This window comes from Paroedura picta, chromosome 6 (assembly GCF_049243985.1).
Source record: "Paroedura picta isolate Pp20150507F chromosome 6, Ppicta_v3.0, whole genome shotgun sequence".
NCBI classification, from domain to species: Eukaryota; Metazoa; Chordata; class Lepidosauria; order Squamata; family Gekkonidae; genus Paroedura; species Paroedura picta.
Genome location: NC_135374.1, coordinates 61,776,988 through 61,797,838, shown reverse-complemented (window position 1 = coordinate 61,797,838; position 20,851 = coordinate 61,776,988). Strand labels below are relative to the sequence as shown.

Below are 20,851 nucleotides of genomic sequence, written 5' to 3'. Positions count from 1 at the left end.
AGAAATTGGAGCACAATTTTTTAAAAAGAATTTTAGAGGCTGCTCAAAATGTCTTGCAACATTAAATACTGTAAAGTGTGGAGGTGTACTTCGTTTATTTTTTCGTACCTAGAAAAATTGGCTAGCTTTGTGGATGAAATTTCAGCTTCTGCACTCTCTTGCTTGCATCCCTCTTTTTGCTGCTGCACTGGATGAAGCAGTCCGCCTGACTACCATAAAGCTGTCAAGGGAACCTGCTAACATCTTTTTGTGATGTAGCATAGGCGCCAACTCTGGTAGAAACAGTAAATTCTTTGCACCCAAATTCAGTTCACTTTAAACCAAGCAGATGTTCCAAAACTAAAGTGTATTTTGAAAATCAGTCAAGTCTAACTGAAAACTGTAGAATGGCTGTTGATTTCCCAAGAGTCAATCTCAAAAAAGGTTAAGAATTAAAGCTGACAAGATTTTAACAAAAATGAATGAGGGGTAACAGCTGAGGTTCCCATTTTGCATTTCCCTTGTGTAGTGATGTTCAGCCTTATAATTGTGCAAGACACTTGTTTTATAGTCAAATTTAATATTCTACCAGACTAAACTTTTGGTTGTTCAAATGTTTTGAACAGATTATTGGATTTGGCAATTGGTTTTTATCCCTTGGTCTAAGTATGTAATGGCCAATAATTTTGCTGGCACATACGATCTCCATGTATTTTTTTGGTGCTGTTGGAAAAACATACATTTTTAAGTAGAGATTTGGGATGCTCAAACAGCTGCTGGTTCAGCTTCCATCATGAACAGGAACCTTTTAAAATTATTATTGTCAGATTGGTAGGTTGTCTGTTCATTTGGCTTCAACAGGTTGCTTCACAATATAGTGAGTGAAATTGGATTTTTCATATGTATTGTTCTATAATAGGAACAATTGCCAAGAAAAGGCATCAGATCTGTAGCTTTGCTGTGTTTCAGCCTTCCCCAAAATGAAACTATTGGGTAGATTAGAAACACACACTCTAGCAGTTGTTCTGTTTGAATAGGACTGTGTAAAAGTCAGATAACAAGGATTTTTGATGGATTCTTATTAATTCATAGGTTCTTTACACTTTAGCAAAACAAACCTGCCATTGTATTGTATCTCATATCTTGGACAGCATGATAAAAATTATGGCTTCTCATCATTTTACATGGGGCTACTCAAAACTCATTGGTAGACTGGATAGTCCATCCATGTCTACAAACTAAAAAGCCTGGATCCAGTTATTTGTGCTTGGTAGGAGAGAGCATCTAATTTATCTCCCTTCCCTTGTTATGCTTGCAAAATGTTGAAATACAGCAGTTATAGATCCATGCTCTTTAGATGGGTTTGCCTATTTTCAGCCTTCGCAGGCCCTTGGATTAGTTTGCCATGATTCAGTCTTCCCCAAACACAACGATTGGGGGCTAGAGGCCTGTGGCTAGTGGGCTTCAAATGGTCACACACCCTGATGATCACCTCTCAATTTAAATTAGCAGCATCTTCATGCAAGCAGTTTTGTCATAGCCCAATGCAACCCAGTTCAGCCAGTGTTTTTGACTGTCTGGTGTGAACTGAATAGATTGGGTCAATCACCGGCATCTGATTGACACCCTCAAATACGGTAAGTTTGAATGATCATAGGTATGGGATGAAATTCACAACATTCTTTAACACTGACTGACAGTGACTAAAAGGGATGGTCATATCTAATTTAGCTGAGGAATTTTAGGTTAAAGAAACGTTTTAGAAATGATACCATATATCCATTTTGTTTCTTTTTATAATAATTATTAATATTTTAATCAATTATTTTGTTTACTTTTCCCTGTTAGTTTTGCAGAATTATTTATATGTACATGTATTATCTGTTTTTATGCACAATTTATTTTGTATTTATATGTACAATGTGTGGGTACAACTAATGTTAACAATGTGCTTGTTTTATGGAGAAATTTTGTGACAATAAAGAATCTCAAGTTTGAGTTACAAAAGGGAAGTGGGGCTGGCTTTTTCAAAAAAGCCTGAGTGAGAAATTTGAAACCAACCCTATGATCTGTTTCCATTGGAATACAAGAAAACTTAGAGCATGCATTTATGATTGCCATGGGGATCAATTGACCATGGCATCTAAGTAGTGAATTCACCACTGCCCAACTGCAATATTTAAAATGGCTTGTTGCACAGGCTGAACAAGGCCAAAAAGTGACTGCACCGAAGAAGCTAAGGAATCTGCCAATCTTCCATATAATAGCAGCCCATGAATGCATCTAACGATTTTAAGTGTTACAAGCAGTACTGGAGACTGTGTTGTTTCTATGATATCTCTGTGCCAGTATTAAGGAAAGACCCCTTCTATGTCCAATCTCAGGAGCTACATCTGAATGGTGAAATGCTTTAGAAATAAGAATAAATAAAATGAACACATGGACAGATACATGGTTCCCCTCCCCCAGTGTGTTTAACACTCTACAAGAAGGGGAAGTGAAATTGGAGTAGGCACATTTTTCATAATTAGCTCCACCCAAATGGTCCACATTATTTAAAATATATCAGTTCTGCCTTTCTATCCAAATAGGGTCTTCAAGTTGGCAAATGTCAAAACATTAAATTTTTTGAAAATCAAGACATTAAAAAAGCATTTAAAATATGTTTATCTAAACAATTCAATACAACATATAAACATACATAACAACAACCAGGGAGGACAGCAGATATCAATTAGTGGGCGGGGGAATGTTAAATAAAAACTGTCTTCACCTGCTGGCAGAAGCAATGACAGAGGAAGACAGACTAATCACCCTGGGGAAGGAGTTCCAAATTTTGGAGGCCTAGCCTCAGATGGCAGAGGCACCCCAAAGCAAGACTTCTGAAGATATCCAGGGTGGATTGGTAGGTTCATATAGGCCTATAAGAACATAAGAATAGCCATACTGGATCAGACCATAAATCCATCTAGTCCAGCATTCTGTCTCACTGAATGGACAACCAGTTCCTCTGGACAGTCAACAGTGACCTATGGTTCATATTAACTATGTGTTATGTAAAGCTTACAGAGGCTGAGGACACTACTTTACTACTCACGCTAGTAAAAAGGTAAAGGTTTCCCCTGTGCAAGCACCGAGTCATGTCTGACCCTTGGGGTGATGCCCTCTAGCGTTTTCATGGCAGACTCAATACGGGGTGGTTTGCCAGTGCCTTCCCCAGTCATTACCGTTTACCCCCCAGCAAGCTGGGTGCTCATTTTACCGACCTCGGAAGGATGGAAGGCTGAGTCAACCTTGAGCCAGCTGCTGGGATTGAATTCCCAGCCTCATGGGCAAAGCTTTCAGACTGCATGTCTGCCGCCTTACCACTCTGCGCCACAAGAGGCTCTAGTCCCAGCTAATTGAAAATCAGTAGGGCAGGACTGAGAAATTATGATTATCATACAGTTAATGGATAAGAACCAGGTTGTATTAAAGATCATGTATTATTATTATTGTTAAGTCATTTAAAATCAGAAGGGCCACCTGATGGCCCCTGGCATTTGGCCACTGTATGAAACAGAATGTTGGACTAGATGGGCCATTGGTCTGATTAAACAGTGTCTCTTATGTTCTTATGAATTCTGGGGAAAGGTGGGAAACTATTTTCAGTATATTCAGTATATAAGTCTTTGTGAGAATATTTCATAACCTCTTCCACAGAATAACAAAAAGTCAAATAGCCAATTGCCATCTTTCATGACGTCATTAGATTTAAGATGTTCAGAGATTCACAAATCAGGAGTAAGGTGATGAAGCAGCTAAGATTTCATTTGAACTTAAGTATGCAGCCACTGGTCAAATGTACAGCTGAGTTCTGATATACTTTTTATCTTCATACACTATTATTCTTGACCCCTTATTTTCATATATAATGAAAATCATTAGTGTTAAAATGGCCAGCTTAACATTGCTGGTGTCTTAACCAGGACTGAAGTAATTTTGTTGTTGTATTCCACATTTCCTGTATCATAAAAGGACCAAAGGTTGATATCATTATATCAATTGCTTGAAGTTGAATCCAGTTTGGGAGGGAACAGAAATTTCTCTGGCCCATCAGTGGGGGATACAGATACAATTGTTCATGTGTGTCACAAAGCATCTAAGAATTTACAAATAACCTAACAAATTAGCAAATTAATAAAGATATGTTCTGCTATAAAATCACTATTTAAATGACTGAAACTACAATATGTTTCCTTATCAGATTCGTTCCATTCATATTCACAGGTCTCTTTCTATGGTGCCATGGGATTGTTTGCAGCTTGTGTGCAATTAGCATTATTACTTACTTTTCATAGTTTTTCTTTGACATTTGTTCTCATCAGTGTTATGTTGGTTATCTGGTCTTGCTGCCCTTTTGCACTCTAGGCATTTATAGGTGCACCTTACTGTCTAGCATTAGTAGCCTCTTTTAGTATCCAACGAAAACACTGTCAGCACCAAGTTCCAAGTCATGTTCAAATCTAGTAGCTCTTTAGATAAATATCAAGATTTTAAGAGTCAAAGTTTCCTTCATCAGATACTCTCTCTAAAGTGCTACTGGATTTGAAACTAACTCTCCTACTGCAAACCAACACAGCTACCCTCCTGAAGTTATGGTCCAGAGTTGTTTGACATCTAAGATTTACAGGTGGTGTTTTTTTTTTAAGTGATAGAGGCATTTTTCTCACTATAGTACTTCTGCCTCTCAAATCTGATCCAATATCAGCCCTTCTTCTTTAAAAAATGTTGTGTATTCAAGTAAATAAAGAAAAATACTATAGGCTGGAATATAAAAAGCTATTTTAGGGGGAATTAGGATTCTTTATGCCAAGTCGGATTTTGAAAAACAAAATTGTAGATTCCCATCATTGTTAAATGCTTTTAGAAGTCCCTCACCTTCTTTTATAGCAATGGTTAAAATGGTGAGACCGTGAGAAAGTAATCACCATCCACCCATTGATAAAACTCCTGGAGATCATTCCCTGTTTTCTATAGAGGACTGTACAGCTCCTCAGAAAATAGTAGAGTTCCAGTTTTCAATCAGAGAGTTAAGAACACAAAAAGAGCCCTGCTGGATCAGTCTTGTCCAGTATCCTGTCTCACATAGTGACTAATCAGTTCTTCTGGAGGTCCAGCAACAGGGCATAGAGGTTGAGGCCTTCCCCTGATGTTGTCTTCAAACTCCGAGATTCAGAGTTTTATTGCTTCTAAGCATGGAGGTTCCCATTAGTCACCATGTCTATTGGCCACAAATAGTTATCTTCATGAATCTGTATGTAAGGTTAATATAATATAATGTTAATATAAAGCCATTTCCTGATCTCAGGACATTATCTTCAGTAAATATCTTTTTTTAATGGTTTGGTTTAATTGACAAACATTCCTGTTTTGTGAGCTGTTTATGTGTTGGTAATATTTCCCTTCCTTTCTTCTAGATGCAAAAAGTCTGGCTGAAATGCTTATGAGGTAAGTATAATTTGTAGAATATGTAAGATTGCAATTAAGGTAAAAGGAATGACCCTAAGAACAGCAGAGGGCTCTTTCCAAATTGTACAGCAACTGTTGAGAAAATACACCCATTGGTATTTGGTTGGAACTTTTGAAGCAACAACTGGGTATTTGACCTTCCAATTCATTGGTATTTCAGTAGCAAGGTCATGGGCCAGATGTAGATCCCGGCCCTGGTCAGATGCTATGTGAGAGACAACTGGCTTACCAGTAGATGCTCTAGGTCTTGCTGGGGTCTTTCTGGCATAGGGTGGGGGTCACCCTTCCTTCTGTGCATGTTGAACAGCTACATGTTTGCCCTGTGGTGAGAAAAGAAAGACAGAGATGGTAATGAATCATTGTAACAGCAGCTGCAATGTATACATCCTGTGATTAGGGTTTCATTAGAGGTTGCTATATGTAGTGAGCAAAGATGCTATTTTTTATTCTGTTTATCTCAGCCTAGCTGCCCACTCAGACTGGCAGATCTCTGGATGTCCCCATTTAATGTTCCCCTGCTGGAGGGGGGAAGGGAACATCACCAACACTTTATTTTCCTATCCTCTTAGGATGCTGCAGTAGAACTCTGTTTCCCATTTCTCTGCCCTACATTCCTTAACTCTGATCTTGCAGGGGAAAGCCAAGTGTGTTTGGCCAGTAGAAGCTGCCCATTTTCTTCACCAGGTACATGATGCAAGTTAGCTAGATTTAGTGGTTTGACACCAACAGAGAATCCTTATTGCAAACTTGCATAATTAATCATTCTCCTCTGCATCAGGAACATGGCTGAATAAGGGAGGGTCATTTAATAAGTACACAGGTTCCAATTGTTAAAGTGGGTAATGGTGAGAAATATTTTTGCAATCATATGTGTTTGAGTGCTCTGCCTTTTTTTCATGGGGAGCTTAGACTGGAGGGAAAACCAGGAATGGTTTTATATACCCCCAAAATGGCTAATGATAGGTTTGAATGGAGTGGGAAGGCTTCATTAGTTTTCTATCTTTAAGAAATGGAAGCAGAGGAGAACTTACAGATTCATAAACTGCTTCTGTAAGATGGTTTTCAAAACCAGACTCAAGGGAAGGCTTTTACAACACTTCACTGTACTCATCTTTTGTTTTTTCTAACCTCCATGCTTAAAATTAATACAATTTTGTGTGTCTGAAAAGTCTACTGAGAAGAAGAAGAGCTGGTTCTTATATGTTGCTTTTCTCTACCCGAAGGACACTCAAAGCGGCTTACAATCGCCTTCCCTTTCCTCTCCCCACAACAGACACCCTGTGAGGTAGGTGAGGCTGAGAGAGCCCTGATATTACTGCTCAGTCAGAACAGCTATATCAGTGCTGTGGCAAGCCCAAGGTCAACCAGCTGGCTGCATGTGGGGAAGTGCGGAATCAAACCAGGCTCGCCATATTAGAAGTCCACACTCCTAACCACTACACCAAACAAGAAGACTTTTTTTGATCATCTCTCTGACCAGTCTGACTTCCACTGACTCTTTACCTACCTAGAGCATTAAAAAAAATATTATCCAGAGGTTTTTTTTTTAATTAAAATGTGATGACAACTAATACTTTCCTCTCCTGTTATATCCCAAATTCAAGTATTCTATTTGGTCTTAGCAGGATGCTTGATTGACTGTGTTAAAAATATGATTTTATTTGGGGTCTTTCTTTTCCTACAAGGCCAAAAGAAGCAACCTGATACTACCTCCATCTAGAACCCTTTTATCTAGTAACATCTGCCTGGCATTCTATAAAGGATACAAATAAGATGAGACTCAAACATCTTCTTTTCTCCTCCTTTATTTCTCAAAACATTCAGCTTGATGAAGACTTCTGGAGAACTCAAAAACTTACACAATTTCCTAATTTCTTTTGGCTGGTTCTAATAAAAAAGTTATATTTTTAAAGAAAATGTGAATTCTTTTTAAATAATGTTTCATTTCCCTTTGCTTTGTTTTTAATTTTAATAGCTATGTTCTTTTTTTCTTGTCTTTTTTTTTTTTTGCATTTTTAAAAACTTCCCAGTAAGAATACAAGGACTTCAGATACACTTAACAAGCAGCAACAGACTTTGAGAATGCACATAGACATTCCTAGAGCTCAGCTTCTGATTGAAGAGAGGGATACAATGGAGACAATTGGTAAGCTATGTTGTCCAGAGGCCTCATATTGCTGTTTTTATAGTGTGTGTGTGTATACACACACACACACAAAACAAATGAATAAAACAATGAACACTGGCAATTTGTTTGAAAATATTTTTTTAAGTCATATTTTCATTCAGGCATTCATGATTTACACTACTATTAAGGATTTCCAGAAATAACCATGACAACATGCGGAAAGGTTCAGTGCACTGTATGAATGAACTAAGCAACTAAATTGAACAAAATTCTCTATCAGTGGGTGATTCACATTACTTTCGATCAATTTAATAGAGACCCATCCTAATCATTTTATGTCCTTTGCCTGCTGTATTTCCTTCACATACTACATGGGTCCAACCTCAGTCCTGCAAATCAAATTTGTGCTGCACATTCCCTGGATGGCACAATTCCCAGGCATTGGGATCAGGGCATGCTGAGAGAGGGGGCTTAAACTTACCCCATCCCTGCAGTTTCCTGACCTAAAACAGATTTGGTAGTTTTTGTTTGCCCCCTGGGAAAGCTAGTATGTGACCCAAAATCGCCGTTTCAGCGGCCGTGCATAATGGGCCTAAAAGAGTCCTGCAGCTCACTTGAACAGTGTTTGAGAATTTGCAAACTTAAATTCTGAATAACATCCCTAGTTGAACTGTTGCCATGTAATATCTCAAAAAAATACTGAGTGTTGTTTTAAGTGCTAGACATAGTATTAGTATTTAGATTGTCCCAGTTCATTTCCCAGTTGCAATAAGGAGGGTGTGTATGTGTTTCTTTTTCTAGAAGGGATTTTTCATAGAATTAACACATCTATTAGAAAATGTATTTCACCTTAAAAGGTCTTCTTTGCCAACAAGCTCTGGGCATTTCTCAAGATATTGAAAAAAGAGCCATATGCTGATTTTGAAGACAGTGTTATGAACCACATACAAAATGAGACACCGTAGCTAACATTTTACTTTAATTGTTTTCTTTCCCACAGATGATAGATCTACAGTCTTGTTAACTGATGCTGATTTTGGGGAGACATCAAAGCAGAAATCATTGACTGTCACTCACACAGTACATTACCAATCTGTCTCACAAGCTACTGGACCACTGGTAGATGTTTCTGATGCACGGCCGGGAACAAGTAAGTAGGGAGGACAATATGTTGTGGTGATAATAAAGAATATATTTTTTATATATTAGGAATATAATTATATATATATATATGGACTGGGGCCAAAGTTTACGGAAAAATATGAAATGTTAAAAAATATATATATAATATAAAAATATAAAAAGAGAGTGTAGTGGTTAGGTGTGCGGATTTCTAATCTGGTGAGCCGAGTTTGATTCCCCACTCCCCCATATGCAGCCAGCTCAGTGACCTTAGCCTTACCACAGCACTGATAAAGCTGTTCTGACAGAGCAGTAATATCAGGGCTCTCACAGCCTCACCCACCTCACAAGGTGTCTGTTGTGGGGAGAGGAAAGGGAAGGTGAATGTAAGCCACTTTGAGACTCCTTTGGGTAGAGGAAAGTGGCATATAAAAACACACTCTTCTTCTTCTCACATGGGGGGGGGGAATTCCTGGGAGCCCGGGAGCTATGTGGAGGGCCTAGCGGTGGCTCCAGATGAGCCTGGTAAGAATGTGGAGGGATTCCCCTCCCCTGCAAGTTAGAGTTTAAAGCACATCACATGCATTACCTGATGTAGTTGCCATGTAAGAAAGGCCTGTGTTATCATCACCACATTGCAGAATGATGTAGGGAGAATGCTGACTGACTTGCCCTAGGGCAACATTGTGAGTGCATGGGAGGCCTGAATCAAAGCTCATTCTTATAGACACTGTTACATAAGCTCACTATTAAAACCAAATTCAATAGTATACAACAATGTTTGCATTATAATGAAATTTGGGGAAAGATTCGATTATAATCATAGTTGAGCCTGTCATTTATGAGAGAGAGAGAGAGAGCAATTCAACATTGTGTTTCAAGCCACACATTCATACAAGATGGCTGCTCTTCTGTGACTGGAGCAATTTCAACATGCAATTTTCAGGTTCATGGAATGAAAGAATGGTTCTATCATAAGCCTTGCTGATCTCAGTCTTATTGTAAAGTCCTTTTGGGTTTTCTGGAAACAGTTCTGGAGGCGAGTTTATATGCTTGTAATGTACATGATTGCATAGCTTTCAGTTTGCCATATTTTGCTGTTTGCCAATCTGGCTATTCATGCATACCTTCCTATGCCTGTTGCGTTCTTTGAATATCGCTAATGTTTTCTCTCTGGCTGCCCGACATTCCAGAATTCTCTGTCCAGGAAGCAGAGGGTTTTGTAATGCTCAGGGCACTTTGCTTTTGATCTTGATTTTCTGTCCTTTTTATTTTTGGAATATGGAAGATCTGTAGGGGGCATGATTCAGAAGCATGTGAAGAGTGTCCTGCAGGGGGCATCTAAGGAAATGTGTATTTAGCCTAGCCAGATCAGAAACTTACTAATATTTTTCAAATACTTTCATCATGTCCTGATTGGCTCATTTGGAGACTTCCTGCTTCCTTGAGCATACTTTCTCCCTGCTTCCCTCCAGCACAGGACAGAATGAATAACAGTTAGACAGTTTACTAGGACACTCTCTTTCTCCTCTTTCCATACAAAATTGTTTCTCTTCTAAATAAAACTATTTTATTCTTTTAAATATCCTTGTACTCTGCTTCTCTTTGTACATTTGCCAACCTTCATTTCCTCATTTTCCATGACTATAGCAATCTTTTATATTAGCCACCCCCAGGAAGTGTCTTTATTGTAATAGTGAATGCTTTGTGAATTGAGTTTGCTCAACTTTCACACTCAGTGACTGTAGTAATTGTATGTTCTTTGTAAAAATTACATTTTATTAAAGGTCAAGCATTCCTGCTTTATTATCCAATCATAACATTCCCTTTGGAGCCCTGCCTCCCCCTCCCCCAGCTCCCCTTAGACACACAGCTCACCTGATAGCTTGAACAACCAGGGTAGAAGCTGCTGCTCTGCAGCAAGGGCATCACTCCTTGCTACTTCCTCCCCCCCCCCCCCGCATGCATCATACAGCTCAGCTGCATCAAGCCTAGTACTACCTTCATACGAAGAATCAAAATGACTTATTTTGTTTCTTATAGACAGGCTGTGACATTCTTGCGAATACGTCATGCTCAAGCAGTTTGTTCTGCTGATGCCCTTCCTTTCCCCAGTCTTCCTTCTTATGCCACTTTACAGGGTGATTCAAAATCCTGTTTGATCAGCAAACTGAAGTTTCTGATTGTTACGAAACGCAGCCCAGTTTTTCCTGATGTTTGGAATGTTTCCTAGCTCTTTGGCCCTGCTGGTCTCGTGCTGTTTACAAAACACACGGCACAATCCATATACAAAGCAGCAGCGGTTGGTCCACTTGAGGGCTGTTTTTGTTTTGCTCAGCCAGATTTTCATCTAACTGTTGTCTTTGCTCCATAGAAAAGCTGGGGCACCATGTTTGTTGCTCAGCATTTCTTCCTTTTTTGTGCTGATGATTACCCTCATCTCAAAGAGTGAATAACATGAGGACAGATGGCATTTTTAAATGGCTTTGTAAGTAAAAAGCTGTCAGTCTAAGTAAAGGGATGATTTATGAATAATCTTTGTATCTCTGTGTGTGAGTCCTTCGCTCACAGCATTTAAAATGGCCCTTCTCAAAGTAATACAATTAAACAGGCTTATTATTTTAATCAGAAAGAGATCAACCAAATTATATTTAATAAGTCTGAATTTATATTTTAATTCTGTTGCTCCCTGTTAGAAACACACTTTTAGAAGCTTTGGGGGGGTCTCTCTATTGCTTTTATGTTTTAAACCATTTCTGCAGTAATGACAAACTTTGTTATTTAATGTGTTGAACTCATTTTTTAATTTCGATTTTGCAGCTGTTCTTCTGCATTAATAGTTCTACAGTTTGGTGTAGAACCTGTTTGGTGTAGAGCCAGTTTTGTGTAGTGGTGTAATCTGGCAAGCCGGGTTCGATTCTGCACTTCCCTACATGCAGCCAGCTAAGTGACCTTGGGCTCGCCACAGCACTGATAAAAACTGTTCTGACCGAGCAGTAACATCAGGGCTCTCTCAGCCTCACCCACCTCACAGGGTGTCTGTTGTGGGGAGAGGAAAGGGAAGGCCACTCTAATCTGCTTTAAGACTCCTTCGGGTAGTGAAAAGCGGCATATAAGAACCAACTCTTCTTCTTCTTCTACATTTGCTTTGGGAAGGAGGGCATCTCATTCTCCTGTCACATTCCTTTTAAATTTGCTGCTCATTGGTGTTACCTTGCTGCAGCCGACTTGTCTTTTTGATTCTGAGAACAGGGGATTTATTTTTGGGTGCTGGGCACAGAGGGCTGCCTACAGCTGCCACTGTTCCAAGCCTTTCAATGCAGCGTTTCCCTGCCTTTCCTAGTTCCCCAGGCCTGTGAAGAAAGCACTGGGATGGGGGAGGAGAGGAGAAGGGAGGGCTGGCTGGTTGAGCCTGCAAGACTCATGGAGAAGGAATGCCATTCCCTGCCACACTCTTTTGCCAAGCCCAATGTAGAGCCCTGAACTTGCTCAGAGCAGCTCCAGGCTTCCAAGCCCATGTTTAGTCCTGCTGCAAAGCGCCACTCTCACACGGGCTTCTGCTCATAGATATGTGATATCCAATAAAATTGAGTATTAAGATTAACAATCACTGACAAAGGTGCAGGAAAATGGGCAGAATACCTTGAATACCGTTTTGATTGTTGATCATATTTAAGAAATGGAAAATATGAAAATAGAACTCCTGGGACTTTTGTTGATTAAAATTGTGAAATCATAACAAAGAAGAAACAAATAAAGTGTTCTAAAGTATTTATTTTTAGAAAATTGATTTAGCCTACTAATCTCCTTTTGGGTTGGGTTCATTTTATTTAATTAAAGCAGTAAGTTTAGCCATTTCATCCAGTTCTACCATCTTTATCTACCATTCATCAATCGTACGTAATAACGAAAGAAGGAAAGTCTCATTCTTCCCCAACAGAACCTCTCCCCTCCATATTTTCTCTGCTTCTCCTAGATCCTTTCCCCTGCTCCTCCCTGCTGCCGCCAGATTAGGAGCCTCTGATCCTCCCACCTTTCTACCTTAATCTCTGCTTCCACTCCCTTTCCTTTACTACAGGGCAAATGGAATTTACTAGGTGATGTTCTCATGTCTTGAAAAGCTCCAGTGCCCATTTCTACACATTCTCCATTAAAGGGGCAGGAGTGTTCAGTTTTTAAAAAATTAGCATTAGGTTTGGGTCTATTTCATCTGGGAAGGGGAATGGTATTTTGGAAAAGTCCCAGATCCCAATATTGGTATGATATTTGGCTCTTGGATTTTTCCAAAATCTTAAATTGGGGGGGGGGGGCAATATACCTGAGAAGTGAAATACCGGATGAGGGAGTCTGATCCTGGGGCTGTCTTAGCTTCTGCAGCCTGGTGTAAACCAGTCTGCAAGATTAGCCAGCTTTAAGATTTGTGTGTCCCCCTTGGGGCACATAGATCCTGGCCGGGATGGTTACAGAAGGAGCCAAACCCAGGGCCATTTCGCACGGCTTCAAAATAGCAAAATGGTTGCTAATTGGAAACGCTACTAATTTGCCATAACCCACGACGTCGTAGACAATCTGCAACAATCCTGAAACCGACCTGCAAAAAGCGCTTCGTTGTAGCGCTTTCAGGGGAATCCAGAAAAGTGGATTCACCCTCCGGATAGCGATACACTCCTGCAACCAATCTGCAACAATAGCGCTAAAGACCTGTGCGTTACCATTGTTGCTGGTTCTTCAAAGTCCCTCCTCCTGAGCCTGTCCTCCAAACTTCCGGCGAAGCGATCGCCATTTTTTTTTCTCCGAGCGAGCGGGGATAAACGCACCAGCGAGCCTCATTCTGTTTAGAGGCTTCCCTGGCTTCAGTCCTTCACCTTTAGTCACTAAGCACAAACCACATAAAAGCCCGTTTGCTGAAATAAAGTCCCTTTATTTTTTACACATAAATTCAGCCGAAAATCGGGCCCGTGAGAGGGGGGGGGGATTTTTTTTTTTATCACTCGAGGCAGCGTGGCAACGATCAAACGATCAAACGACAGCTCACATTAGGCAGCTGGATGGGTCTCTCCGTTGCAACAAATCTACCTAGATTCGTTGCTATGGGTCTGTTTTTTAAAAAAAAAAACCTTTCTTAAAGGGAAAGGGGCTGTTTGGGAGCATGCTAACGGCTGCCCATTGGCTGCTTGACGGCCAGGGGCGGGACGAGCTTGGCAATAGCGCTTCCTTTCTAGCGATTTCTGCCGAGACCGGAAGCCTGTGGGAAACGCTAAAAAACGCAACTGATTCCACTACAAAGGCAGGTATGCATAACGACGAATTCCACTATTTTAAATGGCGATTTTTCATTCCGCAAACAATTTGCAACAAAGATCCCCGTGCGAAAAGGCCCCCAGTATCTGCGTGCCTCATATCTGCATGCAATGGGGAAATTGCTTCTTAAGATATGCAGATCCTGGCTGGGACAACTTCTCCTGCAACCTAGTTTAAACCCTGCTACAGAAGAGCCAGCTCCAGGATCTGCATCTCCCCAAGGCATGCAGATCCTGGATGGGATGGTTTATCCTGTAGCCTGGTTTAAACTGGGCTGCATAAGAAGCCAGGCCTGAGCTGAGCTGGTGGGAATAGCAGAAACCAATTCTGACCCTCGGGATGTCTTCGTCAGGGTGTATTATTCAGCATGGAAAACTCGCAAAAAGACTGCCAAAAACAAGGTCTGATTTTTAAATTCTTAACATGGCACCGATTTCACAGAGTGAAACCCATCGTATTATTTTTGTTTTTGCATTACAAACACTGCCCACAGTTCTGGCAGTGTTTTTTCAGCGAGGCTTCTGAAACTTGTTTTACAGTTACTTTTCTTGTGTGACAGCACTGAGGATGGTCTTTTTTTGATGCATAAGTGTTAGTGTATTTTTGGTCTCCTCCCCTTTTCTGCTCACAGTCCCTCGTCTACCAAATGGAGCTCAAGTGCCTGTTGCTGATACTCTGCCTTTGCCAGGGATCACATGAACATGCCATTTGCCCTGGCAACTGTATTGCTATGTAAATTAGTAGAAATTGCCCTGTGGTATGCATAGCATTTCTTCCACAGCCTTCTGCAAATGCTCCTGCAAATGCTCTGCAGAGTTCTACCTCTGATCGGTGACCATAAATGGTGGGGCTTGTTTGAAAGTTTATCAGGCTGGCAAAGCAGAGGAACAGTCTAACAATTAAACCAAACAGAGAGAAACAGAACTATCAAATGTCAATACAATAAATATATTCACAAAAGAAAGAAAAGTGTTCCTTTTTTGAAGTTTTCCTTATCTGTTTATTCTGTAGGACTTCTGTCAAAACGGAATCCAGGTAATATCCGTTTTCAGTGAGATTCTTTCATCAATGACAAGTCCTCTGAGTCTTCAATATTTTTATCAATTTTATAGGTATCAATAAACCGTATATGTAATAATAATATAATACTGGCCACAGGCTTACATAGGATACCAGTCTGTATTGACACGTTCCCCTGGATATTACCTGGATTCTGTTTGGACAGAAGTCCTACAGAATAAACAGATAAGGAAAACTACAAAAAAGGACACTTTTCTTTCTTTTATGAATATATTTATTGTATTGCCCTTGGATAGGTCTGTTTCTCTCTGTTTGGCAAAGCAGAGGGGTCTGAAATGCCTGTTCCGGGCTGCAGGAGGATGAGGAAGCAGAGCTGCTTCAGGCTATGGTAGAGGCTCCCGTTTTGGACTCGGCAGTGATTTAAAAAAAACTTCATTTGGGAAGGGATGTTATGGTGGGAGCCTGAGATCTGCTGTGGTTTATCCTGCCTACTCTCTACGAGGAACAGTATACCTCAGAGGTTTAACTAAATGCTAAAGCTGGTAGCTATAGCATTCAGAAGTCTGTGTGTCCCCACCGAAAAGTCCCCATGTTCATGAACTACAATTCCCATAAGGTCATGCCAGCAGCAGGTGCCAGGTGACTTTGCAGCACAACAGAGGAAGTTCCCCCTTCCACAGTTACAGTCAGAACGTTTTAGAATGCATAATAGTTTTTTTTTAAAGCGTAGAATCAGAGCACATGCATAAACATGAATATTTTAAAAACGTTTTTTAAAGGACGATTTAAAAGGGTCAACGAATTGACTGCGGAGGAAAGCAGTGCATGCATAATAGACCCAGTTCCTTAAACTTTAAAGAGGCTGCAGTAGTACAACAAACAACTCGGCAATCCACTCCTAACTCTCTGCTTTCAGATCTACTGGTAATTCTCAAATAGATCTGGGGAGTAGGGGTGGGAGAGTTCTTTCTTTCTTTCTTTCTTTCTTTTTTTTTTTGTGGGGGGGGGTTCTTCCAAGAAGCCTCAGATACATTTGGAATGCTGAAATATACCCCTAAAAAATATCAACCAGTATTTTGGATTCAGGTAGATCTGAATGCACACTCCTAGAAACAACATTAATTCCTCCAGGCATTTTGGCAACCCTACCCGTAGCTGACTACTGCTCTTCACCCTCCCTTGTAGCCCTTGCACCACACTGGTTCTTTTCTCCCTTCTCTTGTTCCTGCTTCCACCATACACCTCCTTTGGGTGGTGTGCTACAGCTGCTTCCTCAATATTGGGCACTACTTTGGGTGGCTACCAAAACCAAAATGCATTTGGAATTCTTTGTGTGGGTGTGTGTGTGTGTGGTCATTATTCCCCCGTCTGAGTGGTTTAACTAACAGTTCTTTAAAAACAGGTTTTCCTCTTGAGCTAGGCATTCCCCTGGGTTTTTATGAATGTATACGAGCCTTTCCCAACTTTTTTACCTTTGGGAAACCCCTGAAATATTCTTCGGGCTTCCAGAAACCCCAGAAGAGATGCTATCATGCAGAATACATTCAGGAAACATAGTTGTGTACGCACCCACTGGGAGCCATGCTCCTTCCCACCCCCTCCAGGCCTTTCATTGGCCATTTTGGTAGAGGGGGTGGGTTTGACATGACCATATATGGTCATATCACCCGATAAATGTTTAACAATTTTTTAAAAGTATTAAAATTAATTAACTCTCAATCATTCAGGAGATCCTTCCAAGGATCACAAAACCCTGGTTGAGGAGGCCTGATCTATACCCTAGCTCTGAATTTTTTTAACCTTGGCGGAAGGGGTGAACCATTGCTATTATTTTTCAGATTTGGCAAAACAGCAGCAATGCTCCACTAGAAGGCCACAATGTCCACTAGAAGACCACAATGTTTGCTTTGACTACCTGGAAGAGAGGTCCTATGTTGGCTACTGAACATCTACTTGGAAACTAATCAAAGAGTTAATCTTCAGGACAGTTGTGGTAGCAGCCATTTTCCTTTTTTAAACATTGTTCCTTTTAGCCATTCTCCTTACAGCTTTAATTAACTAATCAAGTTCCTGGCGCCCACGAGGAAGGGAGCTATGACTCATTTGTCAAGCACTTTGTTTTGCATTCAAACTGGTAAATCCAGTTAAAGGATATCAGATCAGAGATACTTCTTTGCCAGCTGCCCTGAAGAACCACTGCCAGCCACAGTAGACAATCTGAGCCAGAGAGGCCAGTAGCCTGACTCAGTATGAGGGAGCTTCTTTTGTTCAACGATTATCTCTGTGTTTTAATTGCAGATCCTACAACACGAAGGAATGCAAAAACGGGGCCCACAGCTCGCAACAGATATGCTAGCCAGTGGACTCTCAACAGACCCCATCCCACTATATCAGCCCACACCTTAACAACAGATTGGAGGCTACCAACCCCCAGGGCTGCAGGGTCTGTGGATAAAGAGAGCGACAGTTACAGTGTCAGTCCATCTCAAGATACAGGTAGAAACTTTGTTTCTAGACTTCTGAGTAAAAAAGACAGTTCATCAGATCAGATATCACTCGCTTCACATGACCGAGTATATCTAACAATTCTGAACCCTGCATTGAAGATGAGACCACTGCATGTGTGTGTGTGTGTGTGTGTATGTGATACGCAGTTCATTTCATACAAAATGAATGAGAATTTGCAGCATAAAATTCCATTCACTGGGATCTGGCAGTATGACGCAACCAGGACCATAGCTGTACCAGATGAATTTTTTAAAAGTTTGAAGTGTGAGAAGAGAAGTTGTTTTGGTGGATCTCTTGCAGGAATCCGAGCTCAGAAAAGAATAAATTATGGCATAGGGTTGCCAGGTATGCCCTGGCAATTATTGGGAAATGGGGGAGGCAGTGGGGGATGCATCATTGTTGCTTGATACAATGACAGCATTCCTAGTGTGACCTGGATGTCATCCCACGAGGAATACCTTTCTATCATCTGCTCGAAATGCTATGATTTTGGGCAAATGCTAGAATATCACCTCCTATGATGACATCACTTCCAGCATATGCTGATGCTGGAAGTGGCATCATTGCACCAGTCAACACCATTTGCCCCCCATTTCACCTGCCATTCAGCACTGGCAGGCAGCAGCGGGAGGGCTCCTGCTGCCAGCAGGCAGCTGGCAACCCTAGGAAGTGTGTTGCTTATTAGGATATAACAAGTTTGGCACCCATGAAGAACGCAAGAAGGAGGACATCAAATAGCTACCTCCCAAAATTTCCCTTCCAGTACTGGCATTCATCTACTCTCAGTATTTCTTGCCTCCTGGAACGTATTTTGGTTAATTTACAAAGTAATATATCCCTGAATGTATATAAAAGTCCCTTCTTTGCCTGTGGTTTTGCTTCTTTGATTATTGGGGGGCGGGGGTTCACATTACTATTAGATGTAGTGATGCATGCCACTCTGGAGGGAGTGGAATTCCTCCCAGATGAAGTCACATGAGATTTGTGTTTCCAGGGCGCTGCTCCTGCCGCCTCTGAACCCAATCCTCAACATATACAACCATGCCATCCATGTCCTGCCTTCTGCAGTATGAAACACATGCTGGCCAGAGCATATTTTCCATATCATCCAAGAATATCATTGCTGACCTTATATTGTAGTTAGATCAAAGCTTCCTTGTTCTTAGTGTCAGGAGTATTTACAAGGCCTAATACAGGAACGAAGATAGGCAGATTTTTCCCCCCATGTAGTATTATACTACATGTCAATTAAACCACCATGACAATCTTTATTTGGCTAGAGTTCTTCTTCAATAAGACTTCATGAAGTATGAATGTGAGCCTTCATCTCTATATTAGAAAATAGGGACAAAGCCCAATGCATTCAGGAATACAGCAGGGGTGGAAGAATTCTGCAGATGGCCTCTCCCTCCCCCAAGGACCTGGAAAGGCTGCAGGCTGGAGGCCCCCAAGCAGGGAACTCACCGGCAGGGGCAGCTCTCATGCATCAGGGATCTGCAGCCTCTGAGCCTCGAAGTGGAAGGAGGAGGGGTGGTCAGTGATGCGGGATGGAAGGAGATTGGCCCACTGCTAGACAGACAGGCAAGCAGGTTGGAGAAGGGGGCACTCAGGGTTGGGACAGCCACCCTGAGTGGGTGTTAAGAAGAAGAAGAAGAGTTGGTTCTTATATGCCGCTTTTCCCTACCCGAAGGAGGCTCAAAGCGGCTTACAGTCGCCTTCCCATTCCTCTCCCCACAACAGACACCCTGCACTGAGTGGCACTTAAGCCATGGGAAATGTTCCTCCTCCTAGGCCTTACCAAAATATATATTTATGTGGAAGAGATAAGGACTTATTGAGCATTGTTTTATTTGAGAGGAAACATTTACGATTCTATGTACATGATTACAATGACATTAATTTCAGTTCAGCCATTCATTTTAAAAGCACTGAACCCATTTTATGTTAAATTGGGCAGAACTATACTGCAGTGTGTGGGAAACATGTCAGCTGAGGAAAATGGAGGAGATATTAAATCCTGGAAGAGAAAAGCCCATTATAACTTACTGCCTTTCTCATGTCACAGGAACTCCAGTGTACATACATGGCAGAAGAACAGAAGTCAGTGGAGATAGGTGGTCTAGTTCTTCTCTCTTCAGCCAGTCCCAAACATCCCCGTAGACTCTGAGACATGCACACCATAGTGGGAGACTTGGCAACCTAACAACTGTGGTTAGAGGTGGATGGGTGCATTCTAATTTTGTTTGGACTCAGTTATATAAATGCACAACAAAATAGCTCTTATGTATAATCTTTCTCCAGAGACAGTGTCTGAGAAGGAAGAAGCAAAGTGTATGCATGTGCAAGTATATATTCAATGATAAAGAAAAATTGGGCTTCTCACAGCAATATGCCAACAAAACAAAAAGGGAGGAAAGGCCAGGTGATAAATGACTGATTTATTATACCCATGGGGACTTTGTATCATATATTAGTCATCTATCACCTGGCATTTTTTCCTTTTTGTTCTATAGACACACACACATTCCCACATTTCTGAATGGCTTGAGCAAGGGTAGCTTCTTTCCTCACCTGGCATGCCCAGCCTCCTTTGTGCCTGTGACACCAGGACCTTCAGTTCTGCTTTGGTAGTCTCCCAGGAAGACAGTGGGGAGCATAGTTACCACACCCTGCAAACACGTGATCTTGTGTTCAGGGTGCAGTGGGGGATTAGCTTGTGTCTTTGTCCTGGAATCTTATCCAAAACAGGTGACTGAGAGTAGCAAGTTTGCAGTAGGTAAAGGATGACGGAGACCTGATTTAAAATCTTTAAAATGCATATATGGATTTTATTAAAGGACTTGGTACAAGGGGGTGCTTATCCTAAGCAAATATTAGCATATACTAAAGGAAGTCACAGAGAGAATGTTCCTTATCCAAACTAATATGATAAAAAAATGAACAGAGTTTGGAGCAGGGGTTATCTTTAAGCTACCGGTGTAAATATGGTGGAAATCGGGAGACATGGGGACTAGGACAAAGGAGAAGTAGAATCCATTAGGGCAGAAGTGTCCAGACTGCCAGATGTGAGGCCAAAATAGCAGGGTGGTGCAGTGTGGTTTGGAAAGCAAAGGGAGATAGATCAAGATGAGGAGCAAAGATATACCTGTCCTAGTCTTCAAAGAAATAAGATGCAAAGAGGGATCCAGTGTGTTGTGAGCTTGTGTTGCAGTCCAGTTTGTAGCTCACATTAGACTCTATTCAGGAAACAAAACATTGCTGTATAGGATAAAGGGATACTTG

The 20,851-nt window shown here is 41.1% G+C and overlaps 1 protein-coding gene and 1 long non-coding RNA gene across 11 annotated transcripts in view; one reads left to right on the top strand and one right to left on the bottom strand.

The window, feature by feature from the left end:
• DSCAM (DS cell adhesion molecule) overlaps nt 1-20,851 on the top strand; it is a 603,397-nt gene that overhangs the window by 546,901 nt on the left and 35,645 nt on the right. For all 9 annotated transcript variants that reach the window (XM_077342744.1, XM_077342751.1, XM_077342750.1 and 6 more), the window contains 4 exons: nt 5,439-5,469; nt 7,521-7,636; nt 8,619-8,768; nt 17,360-17,557. In XM_077342744.1, the coding sequence (XP_077198859.1) occupies nt 5,439-5,469; nt 7,521-7,636; nt 8,619-8,768; nt 17,360-17,557 (495 nt within the window). The remainder of the gene's footprint in view (nt 1-5,438; nt 5,470-7,520; nt 7,637-8,618; nt 8,769-17,359; nt 17,558-20,851) is intronic.
• The window catches only part of LOC143839955 (uncharacterized), a 63,095-nt gene that overhangs the window by 12,210 nt on the left and 30,034 nt on the right, over nt 1-20,851 (bottom strand). For both annotated transcript variants that reach the window (XR_013231950.1, XR_013231951.1), the window contains exon 2: nt 5,720-5,810. This is a non-coding gene — a long non-coding RNA (uncharacterized LOC143839955). The remainder of the gene's footprint in view (nt 1-5,719; nt 5,811-20,851) is intronic.